Consider the following 18,948-nt stretch of genomic DNA (forward strand, 5'->3'; position numbering starts at 1 on the left):
GTGGAGGGCAGGGGACCTGCCCAAGGTCACCCAGCTCTGTGTGGTGGAAGTGCTGATCTAGGATGATGGTCAGTCTGTTGAGGTTTTGGTCCACTGGGGTCTCTGCACCCCTGAACTCAGTGCCTGGTACGCAATAGGTTAATATTTCATGGTAGATGGACAGCGCATCTCTTCCTTAGAGTCTGAGAGCTCCTTAAGCAGGGATAAGACCATGGAATCATGACAGTGCAACAATCCCTTACCACAGAGTAGTGGAGAAAGGAAGGAAGGTTGCCTTTTTTTTTTTTTTTTTAACAAATGGTTCTGAGATAGGATAAGTATTTTGGGGAAATCATCAAATTAGATTCTCATATATCATCCCATCTTTCCACCATAGTTAAGTGTCAGATTGATTAAAGAGTTAAATATTTTTTAAAAGAAAACCACCCTATAAGTAGGAATGAAATACTGATTTCAGAATGGGAAAAGATGTAGAAAACATCAAAAATAATTAAAGAAATCACAAAAGAACTAAGTGGCAGATTGGTCTACATAAATATGGAGAACATCTAAATTTCTGGAAAGAAACACAAAAACTATTCAAAATAACCACCTCCATAAAGTGAGACTGGGAAGTCAGAGGTGGGGGGGTGGGCTTTTCCCACTTCCACCTTCTATACAGCTTAAATGGGTGCGTTTTGTTTAGTTTCTTTGTTTAACTTTGAGTACGTATTGCTTTTATAATTTTTTAAAAATTGTTAATACAAATATCATCTACATTATTTTATTTACAAATATGAGAATTTTCTATAAGATTAACGAGCATCCCAACAACGTATGATACTCAGGGGGTTTATATCCACAATATATAAAGAATACAAACAAGTCTATGGGAAAAACACTAAAACACCAGTAAAAAAACAAGCAACACACTCTTTTTTTTCTTTTTCTTTGAGACGGAGTCTCGCTCAGTCACCCAGGCTGGACTGCAGTGGCACGATCTCGGCTCACTACAAGCTCTGCCTCCCGGGTTCACGCCATTCTCCTGCCTCAGCCTCCCGAGTAGCTGGGACTACAGGCGCCCGCCACCACGCCCAGCTAATTTTTTGTATTTTTAGTAGAGACGGGGTTTCACCGTGTTAGCCAGGATGGTCTTGATCTCCTGACCTCGTGATCTGCCTGCCTCAGCCTCCCAAAGTGCTGGGATTACAGGCGTGAGCCACGGTGCCCGGCCAACACACTCTTAAAATATTGAGTGTTTTTCCCAAGTCCTGTTCAGCATAGGTGAGGGTAGGTGAGCAGGTCATGCCATACCCCTGCTGGTGGGACAGGAACTTGGAATTAACCACCACATCACTGGGTCATCATGTGGCTCGAGTGGCACCATGCATTTGAAAGAACTTTCACCAGTGATAGCGTCCCTCCCACATTACCCCATCTTTGAGACGGGGAAAGTGAAGCTGGTGGAGGTGGTACCTTGCTAGATGTGGCAGGGCCTTGACTCTGACTGGGGTCTCTCAGTGTCCATTCTGGCCTCCCCACTACATCCTTTCCGAGAGCTAGCTTAGCGGTCACATTATGAACTCACTTGTTAAGTCGGCAGTGTTTACTGTGTGTCTACTAAGTGCAAGGCCCTGGAATCGGTGCCATGGGAGCTGCAGACAGCAGTGGTGCAGCCTATAGAGTTTGTAACTTGGGGAAATCAAGACAATGGGGAAGTTAATGTGGGCAGGTCCAACATGCTGAAAAGAGAAGCTATTGTAGAATCCAGTGTGCCATCAGGCCACCGTGAGTTCTGCTTCTGGGGTTCTTTGGGTGAGAGGTATTTGGGTGACCGGATGACAATGAGATGCTAAAGACAGACAGAGCAGGCTGTCCAGAAGAAGGCGTCTAGTTTTGTGGAGGATGTGGGCATGGGGGATGAGAAGTAAAGCTCTTTGTCAGCCATAATGAAAATGTTAACCATGGACAGGAAGAGAGAGAGAGGCACCCAGATAGGAAGAACAGCACATGCAGGCTTCCGGGCTGGGCCAAGTCTGACCCCCTTGGGAGTTCTTTCAAATGTACACTGTCTGTGTACAGTATCACCCCATCGGTGGCTTACGGTCAGCATGGGGACCTCTGTGCTGGGCCCTTCAGAGATCACTTGGTCACTGTCCCCTCCAGCTAGGCTGTCAGCACCATGAGGACGTGGGCTGGATGTTCTTGTTGCCTGCTGCATCTCTTGTACTTAGTTTAGTGCTGGCTTCCATGCAGGGCAGTCAGAAAGAAACCACCCCATTACATAAGCAAGGAGATGGTGGCCCGTGGAGCTCGAGTCCCTTACTCCTGTTCACATTGCCACGGATGGAGCGTGGCTTTTCACCTGAGTCTTCCTGGCTCTTGCACCCCATTCCTCACTACCAGGGGTGGCCAGCTCTTTCCCAGCTACTGGAGTTGAAGAGGGTTTGGCCAAAACTGCCTTGTCTCCAGCCTGTGTCTTGGGGCAGTGGCAGCTTCATTCCCCACTGAGTGCGTGGAGGATGTATGCTGTCAGCCATGGGTCCCTTCTGCTTCCCCCTCCAGCAGGCAGGTTTTATTCCATCTCTCCCATCAGCAGAAGAAAGCAAATCCCCTGGGTGGCAATGCAAAAATTAGAAAATTCATTTTATTTCCTTTTCCAAATTGTTCTGCAAGTGGCTCTTCTCAACTCCAGTGGAGTAAATTAGTACCCTCTCTCCTGACAGCGTAATAGCTTCTGGAGGTCTTAAAAGCCCAGCTCAGTGCCTGCCGACTTCAAAGCACTGTTACATAAGCGTTTTACCTAGACGTGGGAGCTGGGGATGGAATTAGAGGGATGGAAATGGGAGTGAGCCAGGCAGGGAAAATCCTCACTTCTGAAGACACCACTAAGCTCTGTCTGCTTGAAGGGGTGGGTGTTCTGAGGACTGGAGGGGAGGAGGGACCGGTCATGCATGGGGCTGGAAGGGACCTCAGGTCCCTAAAGAGCTTCTCTATCTCTCCTTCTGTCTCTCCATAATGTGAGGAAGTCACTCAACAGACCTGTGCAGGAAGATGGGAATTTTTTAACAAGGGACAATTTGTTTTTCAACACCTGTGTGGATGCCCAGAGACAATTTTTTAAAGTCAGGATTTGTTCATCTTAATTTTTAGGGTGCATCATTTTTGTTTAGCTCCTAGCAAAAGCATGGGCTTTGATCTATGTGACTCATCTCCCTCAGCCTCAGGATTCAGTGAAACCTAGTCCACGGCTGGCATACTGCAGGTCCTGAAAGCATCACGTGGGAGAATTCCAGAATGGAGAGGCTGTAGACAAAGGCTTTCCTCCCTGGTATCATCCAATGTCCACTGTTTGATAAGTCAGGGCCATTTTGCCTCAGACTTCTGGAAACAGGCACAAGGAGCAGATGTATCCCAACCTTAGGAATAACTCTGCCCTTGCCTGGGCATAGCTGAATTTCTTTTTGAGCAGAGGTAAATCAGACTTGCAGATAAAGTCCCCACTTATACCAGCCCAGCCAGCATTCACAGTACCAGAAGAGTTATTTGAAGGGACCTGTATCAGTCATCCATGGCCACAATACTGCTATGTAACAAACAACCCCAGCACGCAGGGGCTGACCACAGCAAGTGATTGCTTGTATTGCTCACAAGTCTGCTGGTCAGCTGAGGAGACTCTCCTGCAGGCTGTAGACTGAAAGACCCTGGGTTTGGCTCCAAGGTCCAAGCCAGGCTCAAGTCAGCTCCACGTGTGTACATTCTGGGGTCCAGGCCAAAGGGATAGCAGCTCCCCTGGGGAAGTTCTCATAGAAAATCACAGAAATGATATAGGACAAATCCAATCATGCAAGCCCATCTCAAGCCTCTGTTTATGTCACATCTGCTAACATCCTGTTGTCCAAAGCAAGTCATGTGGCTAAGCCCAAAGTCAGTGAGGGCAGGGAAATATACTTCACTCCAAGGAAGAAGGTTGTGAGAGTGACTCCTTGCTGAAAAATGATTTGATCTAGCGCAAGGCCAAGAAATTCTGCTATCCAAGCACGTTGTATAGCCAGTGAGATCAGGTTCGAAGAAAAAATATTGCAGGGAGAATTGGAACCCAAGGCTCTCAACCACCAGTTCAATGCTCTCTCTACTTTACCCTTGATTCCTAGGGTCATTGCAAAGCAACAGGGTGTTAACAACCAACAACAACATTAATGTAACCTTTGGTTGCTTTATAAAAACTATGATGTCAGAAGAAGAGGAGGTGAGAGTCCTGCTGTGTTGTTGAGAATAGTTCTGGATGTGACAATTGAGGAGGGACTGGATAAGCTGGAGTGTATTACAGATTTCAAGCACAATAAGGAATTGGTAAGGGATCTGGAATGTGTAACGGAGAACAAAAAACTCAAGGGGCTATAGGGCCATTATCTTCAGATCTCCCAAGCCTGAAGGAACTCCAGGCTGTTTTGGAGGGTAAAGCTAACTTTATCAGAGAGAACAAGCGTGAGTGAATACAATATGAGAAAGTTCTTAGCACTCTAAGCAGTAAGAGCTGTCCAACAAGGGAAAAGTACCACTGGAAAAAATGGCTGGCTGCTCATGCCTGGGTGTGCAAGCAGAGGTCAGCCGGCCACCCGCAGGGATGCCATGGAGGCTAGTCATGCCTCTGGCAGGAGGTTGAACAAGGTCACCTGGCAGCTCCTCCCCTATAAAATGGGGTATTAACATGGATTGTATGCCTAAGTCTCAGTCCAGGCACTACAGTGGTTGAAATTCTAACAGGCTAACTTCCTGACTTGGTGATTTTAGGATGCTGGGCCTGAGGCAGGACAGGCCGGGACTCGAGGGTACCGTCTTCATCTTGACAAAGTTCCATTGTTTCTAGTCTGATTTCTCCTGGGCCATGGCTTTATGCTGGTGCTTCTTAGCTGGTGAGTCCCCCTGCTCCCAAGAGCAGGGGACAGTCACTGCTCTGATAAACCTCTCCATGCAAGGGTTCAACCTGGAAGGGGCTGCTTGCTCACAGCAGCAGAGCAGAGCCAGACTGAGGTCTGGCAGATGCTGCTCCAGTAAACAGCTTGGCCAGGAAGAATGTCACCATAAAGCCTCTCCCCCGGAGGCTGCCGGAGCTTCAGGTGCAATGGTTTCTCCCCTGGCTGAGAAGCCCCCATTTCTCCCATGGAGGCTTCTCCTGCCCTCCTTGCTTTGAGCTCCCAGGAATACTTTCCCAGCCTTTCTCTCCTACCAGGGACTTGGAGGAGCGTCGGTGTGTTTCAGAGTATTTTCTCATTAGTTCTGCATTTTCCCATATGCCAGCCTCCCTTCCCATGCTGGCTCTATGCTTCTGATTCGTGACCTACCTTACCTTCTAGAAATTCAGGAGAAGCTGTGTGACCATGGGCCAGCCACCTAACCTCTCTGAACCATGAGTGCTCCATCAGAAAAACAGAGCTGCCTGTGCCTGCACTTCCCTGCCTGCCTCACAGGACAGCCATGGTGCTCGGGTGGAGAACGTTTGAGCCGTGCACCGGTTCTGCCCGCTCTGACCCTAGTGCCTCTCACTGCTTCCCCACAGGGACTGCATCATGCTCTGTTGCCTGAACAGCGGCACCAGCTTCGTGGCTGGGTTTGCCATCTTCTCAGTCCTGGGTTTTATGGCGTACGAGCAGGGGGTACCCATTGCTGAGGTGGCAGAGTCAGGTAAGTTCACCAAAGGTGGGGATGGAAAAGGCGGTGAGGGAGGCCAGGAGTGATGGTCATCATGGAAATGCAATCTTCCTCCTCAGCTCACACATCTCCTGGATTCAGGCCTCAGAAAGGGGCCCCACCATTCATCCACAATCCAGGATCCTGGGAATTGCCTAGGAGGAAAGTCTCGACACCTCCTCCCTCCCAAATCCAAGGCATCCCCGAGTTTTGTAGATGCTGTTGCCCACTTCATTCATTTCTCCCAAGCTTCACCGTCTCCCCACTAGCCCAGGCCACCATCACTGCTCACCTGGATGGCTCAGAAACCTTTCACTGGACTCTCTGCCTCTGCTGTTGTGACTTCCACTCCATGCTCTACCCTGCAGAGGGATTTTTTTTTTTTCAAAATGCAAATCTGAACATGTCTTTTCTGATGAAAAGCCTTTCTTGGCTTCTCATAGTGCTGGACTCAGCATGGCCACAAGGCCCTGTGTTGCCCGGCTCCTGTGGCCCCACCAGCCTCACCACCCATGATTCCCCCACACTCACTTGGTCCCACCACAGCGGTCTGCTTCACTTCTGCAAGTTAACTCTCTCCTCCTCCCTCAGGGCCTTTGCACATGCTTCCCCTTTGCTTGGAGAGCACCTCTCCCTCCCTCCCTTTCCCTGTTCTAGACATAGAATCACCATGAGTGTGACAGCCTTAAGTATAGATTGACATGTGTTTGTAGCAAACCCACCACGAGCAGGGTTATCATTGTTTGAGTGATTGTGCAAAATGGTGAAAAACTCTTTCCGTGATTTACATGGTATTTGAATTTCCAGAAAATTAAGTGCATATGAAAAAGTACATAGTTTGCGTTTACATGACAAATGGAGTCTAACCTCAGATAAGTATAAATAGGTTTTTCACCTACAAGCATGTCCAGTGGGACATATTTTTTAAGAGCAGCACAGGGCATCTGGCCTCCCTGGCCTCCATCTACTCAAGGCCAGTCCTGCCCCAACTCATTGTGACAACTGACCCACCTCCCTCTCAAGCCCCGGTCCAGGGTGTGGCTATTTAGGTTTGGCGTGTGCAGTCAGGGAAGCACCCCTCTGACCCACCAAAATAGGCAGGCCAAGGGGTGTGGATGTCAAAGGAGGCAGCTGATCAGCAAGCTCTGCTCCGTGACTGTTCAGAGTCCACCTTGCTGTTGGTCATGTTTATCAGAGATGCAAGGGCCCCTGCTGAAATCAGGGGTACAAGCTAGACCAGAGGATACGAGTATGATCAAAGCTCTCAATCGCTGGGCACCTATTCATTGGACAGGAACTGTTACACACATCATCTCACATGATGCTCAGCTCAGCCCTCTGAAGTGGCATTTTTGCTACCCCCATTTTACAGATGGGAAAACTGAGGCTCAGGGATGTGAGGTCACTTAACTAAGGACACACAGGCTGGAAGCAAGAGAGCTGGAACTTAATCCAGGCCATCTGGCTATCAAACTCATGTACTTCCCATTCCATCCCACTGTGGCTGGGGCACCTAGCCCTTCACAAAACACCTCTGCATCTTCCTCATATTCAACCACAGGCAGCCCTGCGAGGAGGGATCATTGCCTTCTCAATAGTAGCATTGCTTTCTGTGAGAATCCATGTCCTCCTCTGTAAAGTGCACACCCTGAAACTCCCTCGCAGTGTTGCGTGAGACAGAGTATCCAGAGCACTGCTGTTGCTCACTTTATCATTGCTTCCGTTTTGGAGGAGAGTCCCAGAGAGGAGTAATAGGAAGAAAAAAATCCAACTAAAATTAAATTTTGGACTTTTTCTTATTCAAATTGAAAGAATACTCATTGTGGAAAAACAGAGAAACATTAACAGAAGAAAAAAAAATTCAAATCCGACGCAACACCTTGGGGTTATCCCGCTAGGATTTTTCATACATATGTAGCTATAAGCGTGGTGATCAAAACTGGATCATATTATCCTTGGCATTATGTAGGCTGAGTTCTTCCATTTATAATAAAGCATGAGGAGCTTACCCCTCAGTAAAAATAGATTGCTATCATTGAGTTGTGTGGTATTCCATTGAATTGATACACTGGAATTGACTTTCTCTGTCCCACTTGTCAGGCCGTAAGATAGTTGTTTTTTCATATACTACCTCATGAAATGCTCCTGGCACCTCTGCAACATGGGTTTTACCAGGGCCTCCACTCATGGCTGTGCAAACTATGCCCTGCACAACTCCAGCAGGCACTATTCACACAGCAGTCCTAGCTTTTACAGTGCCTATCACAGACGAGGACCTTGTAGCTGAGAAAGATGAAGTGGTTCATCCAAGAGCATGTAGTCCATAAGCAGTGCAGCCTGGATCCGGTCTCTTCTGCCTTGCTTTTTTGTGTTGCTGTTGGCGTCAAGCAGGAAAACCTGCTCTGTGCCTCTGGTTGGGGGTGTGGATCACACCAAGACTGTCTTTAGGAGTCTGCCAATTGGAGAAAATGCAAGTTACAGCTGAATATGTAGTCACCTCACCTTTCTCAGAAGGACCTGGGCTCACTTTCTGAGGCATGATTTTTGGAAAATACTTAATTAGATGCTAGAACACTCAGTGGGATGTCCCAGAACACTTCGGAGACTGAGCCAGGGAGACAGAATGTACTATTTGCAGGGTTCAGATTTTGTTCTCTTCTAAGCCTAGTGCCTGAGATTTGCTGACTTTCCCTGCATGCCCTGCATCTGTCTCTCTGATGCTGTTACACTCAGGATGCTCTCTCCTAGGGGAATGATTTTACACAGCTTATAGTTGGGTCTTGCTTCTTTATCCAGCCTAATAATCTCTTAACTGGAGTATGTGGTCCACTTGTATTTTGTAATGATTGATGTGGTTAGGTCCTGAGGTCTGTTTTAGGGCAGAAAATGTCAGAATAATAATCAGAAGTGGGAAGTGTCAGATGTGTGGTGGAAGTGCAAAGTGATATGTTATTAACTCGAATAAGTTATGACATATAGTCTTGGTCCAATTGTTTAGAGAAAAATAATAAGAGGTAGAGCTAAAAAGCTAGTAGATGAAACAAAATTGAAAATTAAAAATATTTATTAACCCAAAAGAATGCGGGAAAGTGCCACAGAGTGAAACTAAACAAAATAAACAAACAAAAACAGAAAACCAAAAGAAAACAAATGCAAAATAGTAGACTTAAATCCAACCATATTCTTATATTAAATTTAAGTGGACCAGATACACTAATTAAAAGGCAGAGATTATCAGACCAGATTTTTTTAAAAAAAGACCCAACTATAACATGTCTAAAAGAGACACACTTTGAAGACACAGATAAAGTATAAAAGAATGGGAAAAGATATACCATTCAAACAATAAACATAAGAAAACTGGCTTGACTATTAGTGTGGACAAAGTAAACTTCAAGTCAAAAAATATTAGCAGAGATAAAGAGGAACACCTCATATTGATAAAAGGGGCAATTCATTGAGAAGACATAACAATCCTAAGGAGTTTGTACCTGAAAGCAGAGATTTGTTATATAGGGAGCTAAAACTGATAGAACTGGAGGGGGAAACAGACAAATCCACAAGCATAGTTGGAGATTTTAACACCCCTCTCTAACTAATGATAGAACAATTATATGAAATGTCAATAAAGACATAGAGATCTGAACAATACTATCAACCACAATGACTTCATTGATATTTATCAAACAGTGCACTCAGTACCTGCAGAGCACAATTCTTTTCCAGTGGACATGGAACATTCACCAAGATAGACCATATACTATGCCATAAAACAAGCATCAATGTATTTCATGAAATTGAGACCCATTAATATAATGCACCATGTTAATAGATCTAACAAAAAAACATAAGATTAGCTTCATCGATGCTTAAAAAGCCTTTAACAAGATTTAACACCCATTTACAATATAAAATAATCAAGAAAATAGAAATTGAGGAGTACTTTTTGAAATGATGTGTGTGTGTAAAAGTTTTTAAAAAGCAGATATCTATAGTATCCTACCCATTATGTGAAAAAAGAAGGGGAGAAGAGAAAATATGTCTACTCATTTGTGCAAAAGAAATACAGAAAGGATTAACTAGAAACAAACAAGGATGGTTACCTTCAGGGGTGGTCGGAAAAGGGGTGGAAAGAAGGGAGGAATGGGAATGAGGGAGGAAGAATGAGAAGGAAGCAGTGATTCTCTGAATATATCATTTTTTTATTAGCTATGAGTCTTGATAATATTTCACATACCACTCAAACAATGATTTTTTTGTGGTGGAACCCTAAATGGAATACAAACAGTAACAAATGAACCTAACTATACTACAAGTGAAAACTGTCCGCATGCTGAAGGGAATGGGGAAGGAAAAACTAACCTATGTAACTTTGAGAAACGGCATCTTGACTGGATATTTTAAGGCTAAAGACAAAAATAACGATACTGTGCTCCAGTTAGTACAGGGGTAGCAATTCCACAACTGTTGTAAGTGTGTATATTAGGATTGAACAAATAGGTAAATATTTTATAGATAATTAGTCAGATTTTTCACTGAGAAAGAAGTTATAAATAAGGAAAGGAGAGATGCTAGAATGTCTTTTATTGGAATTGGAAGTATCAGTATATTAAAATTCATGGTTTTCATCTATGTACAGATAGATATAGAAATATTCATGTGTATATGCATGGATAAATATACATATATTTCCTATCTTTGTGTGCTGAGAGGGCCTAAAAGCAATAATACTCCACAGTTATGAGCACACCTAGGGCTCAGACCTTGGTTTCTAAACACTATTCTTCAATTAAAAAAAAAAAAAAAACAGGGCTCCTTGGCAAAACAGTTGATTTCAGGGCTAGGGCAAGACAAGGTGAAGCTAGAACATTTTTGTGATGCCAAAAAATAAGGAAGTGCTCAGAAAGAAAGGTTGGAGGCTTGTCAAAAAGCCATGGAAATCAACCTGAAGGAACTCCCAATGGTTAAAACTGAAATAACTTGAACAGCAAAATAAATGATAGTATTGGATTTTAACCCATAGAATAAACTACTCAGGAGTCCATATTCACATATATAAATAATTGAATAAATAAATGGTGTGAAAGGACAGCTATTCCTTGGAGAAGAATTATAATTAATAAATATAGAAGGAATGAGGGAAATATCAAATCACCATTAGGCAAACACCATTGTAATCATGGTTGCAGGCAAGACCCACCAATGGATACTAAAATCAGTAGGTAAAAGTTGGAGTAGAAACAGGATTTTTTCATAATCTCAAAATATTTCCTCCTGCAGGAGCGTTAACAATTACAAAGAGAAAAAGAGTAATGTTATAGTGGAGAAACCTAGCAGACAACAGTTTAACCTTAACCTTAAGTGATCAAGGTAAACATCACCAGTAATAATATTGATTGACGTGTACCCCCTGATATAATACACCAGAAAGGATATAACATCACTGCTGTGGTTTTCTGGCCAAAAGATGCACAACCTCAGCATAAGTCATGAGGAAACATCAGACCAACCCACATCAAGAGACATTCTGCAAAACAACAACCAGAACTCATCAAAAATGTGGAGTTTAGCAAAGACCAAAAAAAGACTAAGGGACTGCCACAGACTGGAGAAGACTAAAGAGATACAACCAATAAACGCAACATGGAGTTCTGAATTAAATGTTGGAACAGAAAAAAAGGGGGCAAAAGGAGAAAAACTGGCAGAATATGAATAAGCTCTGTGGCTTAATTAATGGTATTATACCAATATTAATTTACCAGTTATTAAATATTGAAAGTGTTCCCCTAAAATCAGAAACAAAGCAAGGATGTATGCTGTCTCTGCCTCTATACCATATGGCAATGAAGTTCCTAGAGAGTGCAATAAGACAAGAACAAGAAAAATAATTAGAGGGAAGAATAAAAATTTTCTTGATAAACATACTGACCGAGTCAAAAATCCTAAGGAACCTACAAAAAAAGTAATAAGTGAACTTAGAGAGGTCAAAGGACAAAATAGATAAAATCTATTATACTTCTTTACATGCTAGCAGGAGACAATTGGAAAGTTTTTAACTTCTGCTCTTCACAAGATGCCATTAAGAAAATGGAAAGGCAAGCCACAGACTGGGAGAAAATATTTGTAATAACTCTTCTGACAAAGGATTTACATCCTAAACATATAAAGAACGCTCACAATCAAATAAAAAGAAAACAACCTAATGAAAAAAAAAATGGACCAAAAATCAAGCCATCACTTCACAAAAGAAGACATATGAACAGACAATAAACATGTGAAGATACTCGATGTCATTAACTATCAGGGAAATGCAAATGAAAACTATGATATAACATCTCACTCCCACTGTAATGACACATCTTAAAAGACTGACAATATCAAGTGTTGACAAGGATGTGGAGCCACTGGAAATTGGAAACATTGCTGGTAGGACTGTAAAATGGCAAAGCTACTTTGAAAATCAGTTTGGAATTTCTTAGAACGTTAAACATATGATTGCCATATGACCCAGCAATTCCACTTCTAGGTAGAATAGGCAAAACTAGTCCGAGGACGAAAAAAAATTGAATTGATGGTTGCCCAAAGTGAAGATGAGGAACGGAGGCGAAGAGACAGCAAGGGGCCCCAAGGGGCCAATGGCAGTGTTCTATAGCTTGATTGCCATGGCTTGATTGTCGTGGTGGTTATCTGGGTGTATACACTTTTTAAAACTTCATCAAACTATGTATGTAAATTATACCTTAATGAAGCTGCTCTTTAAAGTAAAAAATCATCAGATTTCATGTCTATTAAGCATTTACCTGCTTCAGTGCTTTCCATTTATTGTGTCATCTCACTGAATTCTCAAAACCACTTTTTTTAGATAGGACTTTATTATCCCCATATTTCAGCTAAGAAAACAGATTTGAGCCCAGGCCACCTGGCTATAGAGCCTGTGCTCTTGACCACTGTGCCACAGGGCTAGACTCTCAGGTATCTGTCTGCTGACGTTGATAAAGTTCATCCCGAGGACACGTTAACCCAGCCCTCTATGTGCAGCAACTAAAACAAGGGAGTGTAGACCTGGAAATGAGAGTGGAAACCAAAGGAAGAGGCTGCCAGGGTGGAAGAGCATTTCTCCAGCCTGGACCCGACCTACCTACACCACAACCACTGGGTACCTGGTCCTTGCCTCCCCCTGGGCAGACAGAGTCAGAATCGCTGGGTAGGCCTGAGAATCTGCATTTTAACAAGAAACTGCACCTTGCCCCTTGAGAACAGTAGAGACATGTCCAGAGGAAGGTCCATGGATCAGCTGAACCTAGGCTTGAATCCTGACCCTTCCAAGGCCCTTGTTTACCTCTTTCTGCCTCAACTTGCTCATCTGCAAAATGGGCATCAGAATAGCACCAACCGCATGGGGTGGCTGGGAAACAGAAGTGATTTGAGTGAGAGGCAGGCACAGTGCCTGGCGCAGAGGAGGCACTCAGTAAATGCTGGATTAAAATAGCAATGTTATGAGGGATGGGACTCCACCCAGTGGCTTTCTCTCTCTCCCTCGCTCCAGGCCCCGGCCTGGCCTTTATTGCATACCCCAAGGCAGTCACCATGATGCCTCTCTCCCCGCTGTGGGCCACCTTGTTCTTCATGATGCTCATCTTCCTGGGCCTGGACAGCCAGGTAAGGGGCCATGGGGATGGGGAACCCAGGAGGGAGGGGAGCCTGGGCCAGGAGGCCAGACGCCACCCTTAGGAGTGGCTCCCCAGGCCCAGCCATGCCCACCTGGCCCTGGCATCAGGGCCCTGCCCACCGTCCCCCATTCCACCCTCCACTTCCCTCCCAGCAACTCTTGCACCCCCGCCATCCACCAGGTGGGCTCCACACTTACCCACAAATGTCTATTCCGGCCCCTCTAAGCCTTCCCAAACACTGTTTTCCTTACCGGAATTCCCAACTCTCAATTCACGTTTAGAAAAATTTGCTAAATACTTCCCTTCTGCTCAACCACTCCTGCCAACAGCACTGCCTGGCACAGCAGAAGAGAGTCTCAGAGAGTGAGTTCCACAGCATGCATGTCCCCATCCCAACCCAATCATTGAGGACACGGACACATAGAAAAGCACCTCCTCTTCCTCCATCTCTGTCCTGGATGCCACCACCAGCTCTGCCCCGCCACTGCCTGCCTGTCTCTGTGCTCGGCCCTCCCTAGAGGCCCCTTGCCAACCTCCCCCTGCTTGGCAGCCTCCTTCCCTGGCGAAGGGGGTAGACCTGGAGCTGGTAACTCACCCATGCACTCGGTTTCCCTCTGTTGCCACACAGCGCGCAGGCGCTCGCTTCCCACACTGAGCACACTCCAGACTCCCATCCCAGGTCCCCGGCCTCTTTCCCAGACCATTCCCCCAACAGTCCCTGAAACCCACCCTTTGCCTGCTGGTCCTCACAGCTGTTTTCCCTAGGAGCCCTGGAGAACTTCCCCCAGCCACAGCCTCCCCGCCTCGGAGACTGGGTCTCTTGGCCAACCAGTGCTGTGCTGTGCAGGGGGCTCTGCAGGCAAAGCAGTCAGACCCCCAGGGAGACACACCCAGCCCAGCCTGTGGGAGTGCCACCCTCGCCCATGACCTTCTGTCAGTTGAGTCACTTGGCACCCAAGCCCCACAGCCAGTATATCTGTCAAGCCAGCCAAGTCCAATTCAATTTCTTCCTCTGATCGGTTTCCCAGAAGCTGCTAAGCCAAATCACCGGGTGTTTCTGCTGATAATCTTCCCTTATTGTTGCTGTTGCGGGCAGAGGTCTCGGAGGGATTGGCAGCTTATGCGTGACAGGCCAGGCCTGCCTGGCAGAGGGAGGCAGGGGCTGGGGCCCCGGCTCGGCGAGTCCCTGGGCTGAGCTAAACCAGCACTTGGGCCTGGGGGCCCGAGGTCTGGCACAAAAAGTGGCGGCCACTCTGCCTACCCCCATGCGTGCTGCCCTTGCTGTGTGCCTTGGATACATTCTCAGTTCATTGTCACAATAACCACACGGGCTGGGGGCTCCTTTCATTGTCTGCATTTTATAGAAGAAGAAACTGAGGTTCAGAGATACTGAGTGACTTGCTCGGTCGTGCACCCGGGCCCGTCTGCCTCTTGGCCTACACACTGCAGTGTTTCGTCAGTTTCAATCCTGGATAAACAACCTCCTTTGCATCCCATCCTCTTCCCTAGGACCTGGAGAAAGGATAGACAGAGCCAGCCCTTGCTGCTGAGGCGGAGCAGCTGCGAGGCCATAGCCTGGGCTTGAGTCCCAGCCCCATGACTTGCCAGCTGTGTGCCTTGGGCTAGTCACCTCGCCTCTCTGTGCCTCATTCCCTTTGTCTGCCCAAGGAGTATTGAAACACCTTTTCTGGGGAGGCAGAGGTGAATCAGAAAGGATTTGGAGCCGACAAATTGCTCCAGGGAAGGGGCGCTTCCCAACAAGGTGGCTGGCAAAAGAACCCTTAACTCCTCCTCCCTCCCTCAAGGCAGGGCAGTGGGGTGGGTAAAGCCCAGCTCTGGAGCAAGATCGCCTCGTTCAAATCCAGGCTTTGCCACTTATCGCCTGGGTGACCTTGGGTAAATTGCGTACTCCCTCCTCTGTGCTTCTGTGTCTTCATTTACAAAATGGGAATAATAATAGTACAGACCATGTAGAGACTACATAAGTTAATGTATGCCAACTGCCTAAAACAGCCTGGCACATCGCAGGTATGATGTGTTTGCTATTATTCATGTTATTATTATTAATTTAGCAAACATTTCCTGAGCCTCTGCCTCCTCTGTGCCAGGGGCCCTGAGCTAGACACAGGAAATAAACAGATGACAATGATGTGGCCCCTTCCCTCCAGGATCCCACCTGCTTGTAAGGAGACAGATATAAGCAGGCAAGGGCCCCCAGGGTGAGGGGTGTGCTCAGGGCGCAGAGGAGAGGGATGGGCTGTCCTGAGTGGGGGACAAGAGTGATCAGGAAAAGGTTCATGCAGATCTGCCCCCAGTGCCATGAGAACCAGGTGAGGGGGCGGTCGGTATCTTAGGATATTCAGGCTGGCTGTTAATGGGTGGGTAGGAACTGGGCAGATACCTTGTACCTGGCCCTGTGCTTAGCACACGGGATACAGATGCTTAGTGGCTCAGACTCAGCCACTGATGCCTGCATCGTTTGGCTGGGGCCCAAAGACACCCAGCAGAGACAAAGAGCTGGAAGTTGGCTCACCTCTGATTGCCCTCCACCAGCAGAGGGGCCTCATCTGCCAGAAAGAAAGGGCAGGGAAGCGTCCCAACCCCGGAGACCACAGAGACAGACCAGAGCCTGCCATCAGCAGAGCACGTAACTCCCACTACAGGCACAGAAATCCCAGCCTTGCCTCAAGGGCAGGGGCTGGTCTCATTTAAGTTGTCGACCCCAGCACAGAGCCCAGCATGTAGGCATGTGACAGGCAGCATGCGGGAGAAGGAGGAGTACTAGATTTGGAGTCTGGAGACACCAGCTCAAGTCCTGACTGCCACGTCCTTGCTGAATAATCCTGGGCAGGTCACTCCCCACCTCTGAGCCTCAGCGTCGTCATCTGTTAAATGGGCATGACTGGAGCTCCGCTAGTGCTGGGATGACTGTTATCCTCAGGCCCCTCGTCTGCATCAATGGGTGTGGGAATGAAGGAAGCCCAGGGTTCAGGCCTGCTGCGCTTGCCCAGAGCGTGGGCCACCAGGAGCAGCCTTGTCCTTGAGTTTCACACCATCGTATCTCCCCATCCAGTTTGTGTGTGTGGAAAGCCTGGTGACCGCCGTGGTGGACATGTACCCCAAGGTCTTCCGGAGGGGTTACCGGCGGGAGCTGCTCATCCTAGCCTTGTCTGTTATCTCCTATTTTCTGGGCCTCGTGATGTTAACAGAGGTGAGTGGCATGGTTCGGGCTGCACGGGGTGAAGTGGGTGTGTGACGTCAACTCCCAGCTCTAAAAGTGACCAGCTGTGTGACCCGGGTCAGGTCTAGTGCCCTCTGCCACTCGGTTTATGCTTCCTCCTAGCGGGTCATGGTGAGGATCTAATGGAAGTTCTCATCAAGCCCTCAGCACAGTGTCTTCATGTGCAAGTGCTCAGCTAAAGGCCGCGGCTGTTATTCACAGAGGGGAGTCACACTCACCAGGGGAACGCTGGGTTGATCTGTCATGGTGAGCACATGGACGCCTGGGCCATCCCTAAGAATAACTTCTGGGTGAAGCAACAACGTCAGCTACTGGCCCCTACAGCATTTACCTATGAGTGGTCTCACGTTCAAAGCAGGCTTTTCTGGGCATCTCTGAGAATAGGCTCCCATGATGATATTGGCACCTTTGGGCACCATGTGCGCCAGCCTGGGACTTCTATGTGTGCCCCTCTTCTCATTGTCCCTGCTGGGCTTGCAGGTTAGGAGAGGTTCTCCATGACCTCCAAATTAAGACCATCTGATAAAACCATATTTTTCTCCCCCACCTCCCATAGCCATCCTGTCAAATAAATACCTTCTTATGTATCTTGGGAAGGTAACATTAGGTATTTTTCTCCCCATATGCACAAAATTAATTAATTTAAAAACAAAAAAAAGAACTGTTGCCTAGAAACAAGAATAGGTTTTGTAAGAAACATGGAAAGAAATGAGGGAACTCAGAATCACTAAAAGCAGCTGATGTAATATTGAGGTCAGGCTAGAAAGCATTTGGATTCATGCCACCCTGTTGCATCTACTCATCCCCCCGCTTTCCAACTCATATGCTGCCTCCTCCTGGAAGCCTTCTTAGCTTGCCTTCCCTCATTCATGCCCCCAGCTCCTAGCACTTTGTTTGTAGCTCAGTTCAGTCTCTTCTTCCCCATTACCATGATCTATGGTCCACCTGTTCACCTGTCTCCCCCACTAGACCTCAGGGGCCGTGAGAACAGGAGCCAGCCCTCATTTGGCTTCATGCCCTCAGAGCCAATTCAGCACCTGGCACGGGGTGGGTGCTCAGTGCACAGTGGCTGGCATCATTACCTCGCCCAGTCATTGTCACATTAATGAGAGTGATAATCAGTGTTGGAGCAAATAAATGGTACGGCGCTTCCCAGTTTCCACCTCACTTCTCCCCACTCGGAGAAACCAGGCGCTGCAGTAAGCAGGGCCTCATTAAGCACTGATTAATTAGAGTCTCTCGTCACAGTCTTGTCACATACAAATTTGGGGGTTAGCCTGATGCGTTAAAGAGGCTAACGGACAGAATTCCAAGAGGAGCAGATGTTGGCACGGGCATCAGCTGCTTGGAGAAGGCAGGTGGTGGAGGGTGCTTCTTGAACCGCCTGCCCCAGGTGCCCCCAGCTCACCGAGTCTCTGATACCCAACCTCTGACTGAGGCCTCACATCTGCCCAAGGGGTGTTTCATGGCCCCCAGAGGCCATCAGGGAGCCAGCGCCACAGTCACCCAAGACTGTTAATCAGCAGGCGCTTGGGCTTCACCTGCCAACCTTCCGCCTTCTTGGAGGACTATCTGTGATCAGTTGCAGTGGAGAAGTTCAAATTGCCAGATGGGCCATGCCACCTTGGCCTTCATGGTAATTGCTGGAAGGAACTTTCCCTCTTTATACACATTTAAACTCAGCTCTAAGAAAAATAGGCCACAAACTTCTTGTCTTCCACCAAGGCAGTGTGATGAGTGGTTGAGAGTATGGGCTTTGCAGACAGATGACCTGGGTTCAATCCTCAGCCCTTGACTAGCTGGCTAGATGACCTGCAGAAGGTGTTGTCGCTGCTCTGTGCCTCAGTTTCCCCATGTGAACTAGGAGATAACACTAGTGCCTGCCTTGTAATTGTACCATGAAGGACAAACTGGATTAAGACACAGGAGGCGGTTTAACACAGCCTGCTGCTTGCTGAATGCCGCATTAAGGTTTCTCTGTTCCTTTGTAGAGTATGATGCTCATGAGAGGAGAGCCACGGGAGGTGGGGGCGGGTCTTAGGTATTAACTCAGAAATACAAGCCCCGTACTCCGCAGAGAGGTGCCTCAGACCTGCTCCTGACCCCCACAGACCTGAATATTCACTGTAGTTGTCACAGATGGGAGAACCCAGGCCAGGCATGGCCCGCTGAGAGATCCATTTTGTTTCACCCTCACTGTGTTTTTTAAAAACACAAAGTTGCCAACAATTATAACAGAAAAATTTCCCATACAAATCTGCGTTTCTGGTGTCTTCCAGAAAATCTGCAGATCTGGCCTCACAGCTGCATTCCCCAGCAACTGCCCTCCAGAGGTGTGTAGCTAGATGGGGCCCATACTCCCCAGTT

At 47.0% G+C, this 18,948-nt stretch overlaps 1 protein-coding gene across 2 annotated transcripts in view; it reads left to right on the forward strand.

The window, feature by feature from the left end:
* The window catches only part of SLC6A11 (solute carrier family 6 member 11), a 124,884-nt gene that overhangs the window by 96,877 nt on the left and 9,059 nt on the right, over nt 1–18,948 (forward strand). For both annotated transcript variants that reach the window (XM_034955786.3, XM_034955787.3), the window contains exons 8-10: nt 5,540–5,664; nt 13,217–13,329; nt 16,414–16,551. In XM_034955786.3, coding sequence (XP_034811677.1) covers nt 5,540–5,664; nt 13,217–13,329; nt 16,414–16,551 — 376 coding nt within the window. The remainder of the gene's footprint in view (nt 1–5,539; nt 5,665–13,216; nt 13,330–16,413; nt 16,552–18,948) is intronic.

This window comes from Pan paniscus, chromosome 2, assembly GCF_029289425.2.
Source record: "Pan paniscus chromosome 2, NHGRI_mPanPan1-v2.0_pri, whole genome shotgun sequence".
Classification (NCBI taxonomy): Eukaryota; Metazoa; Chordata; class Mammalia; order Primates; family Hominidae; genus Pan; species Pan paniscus.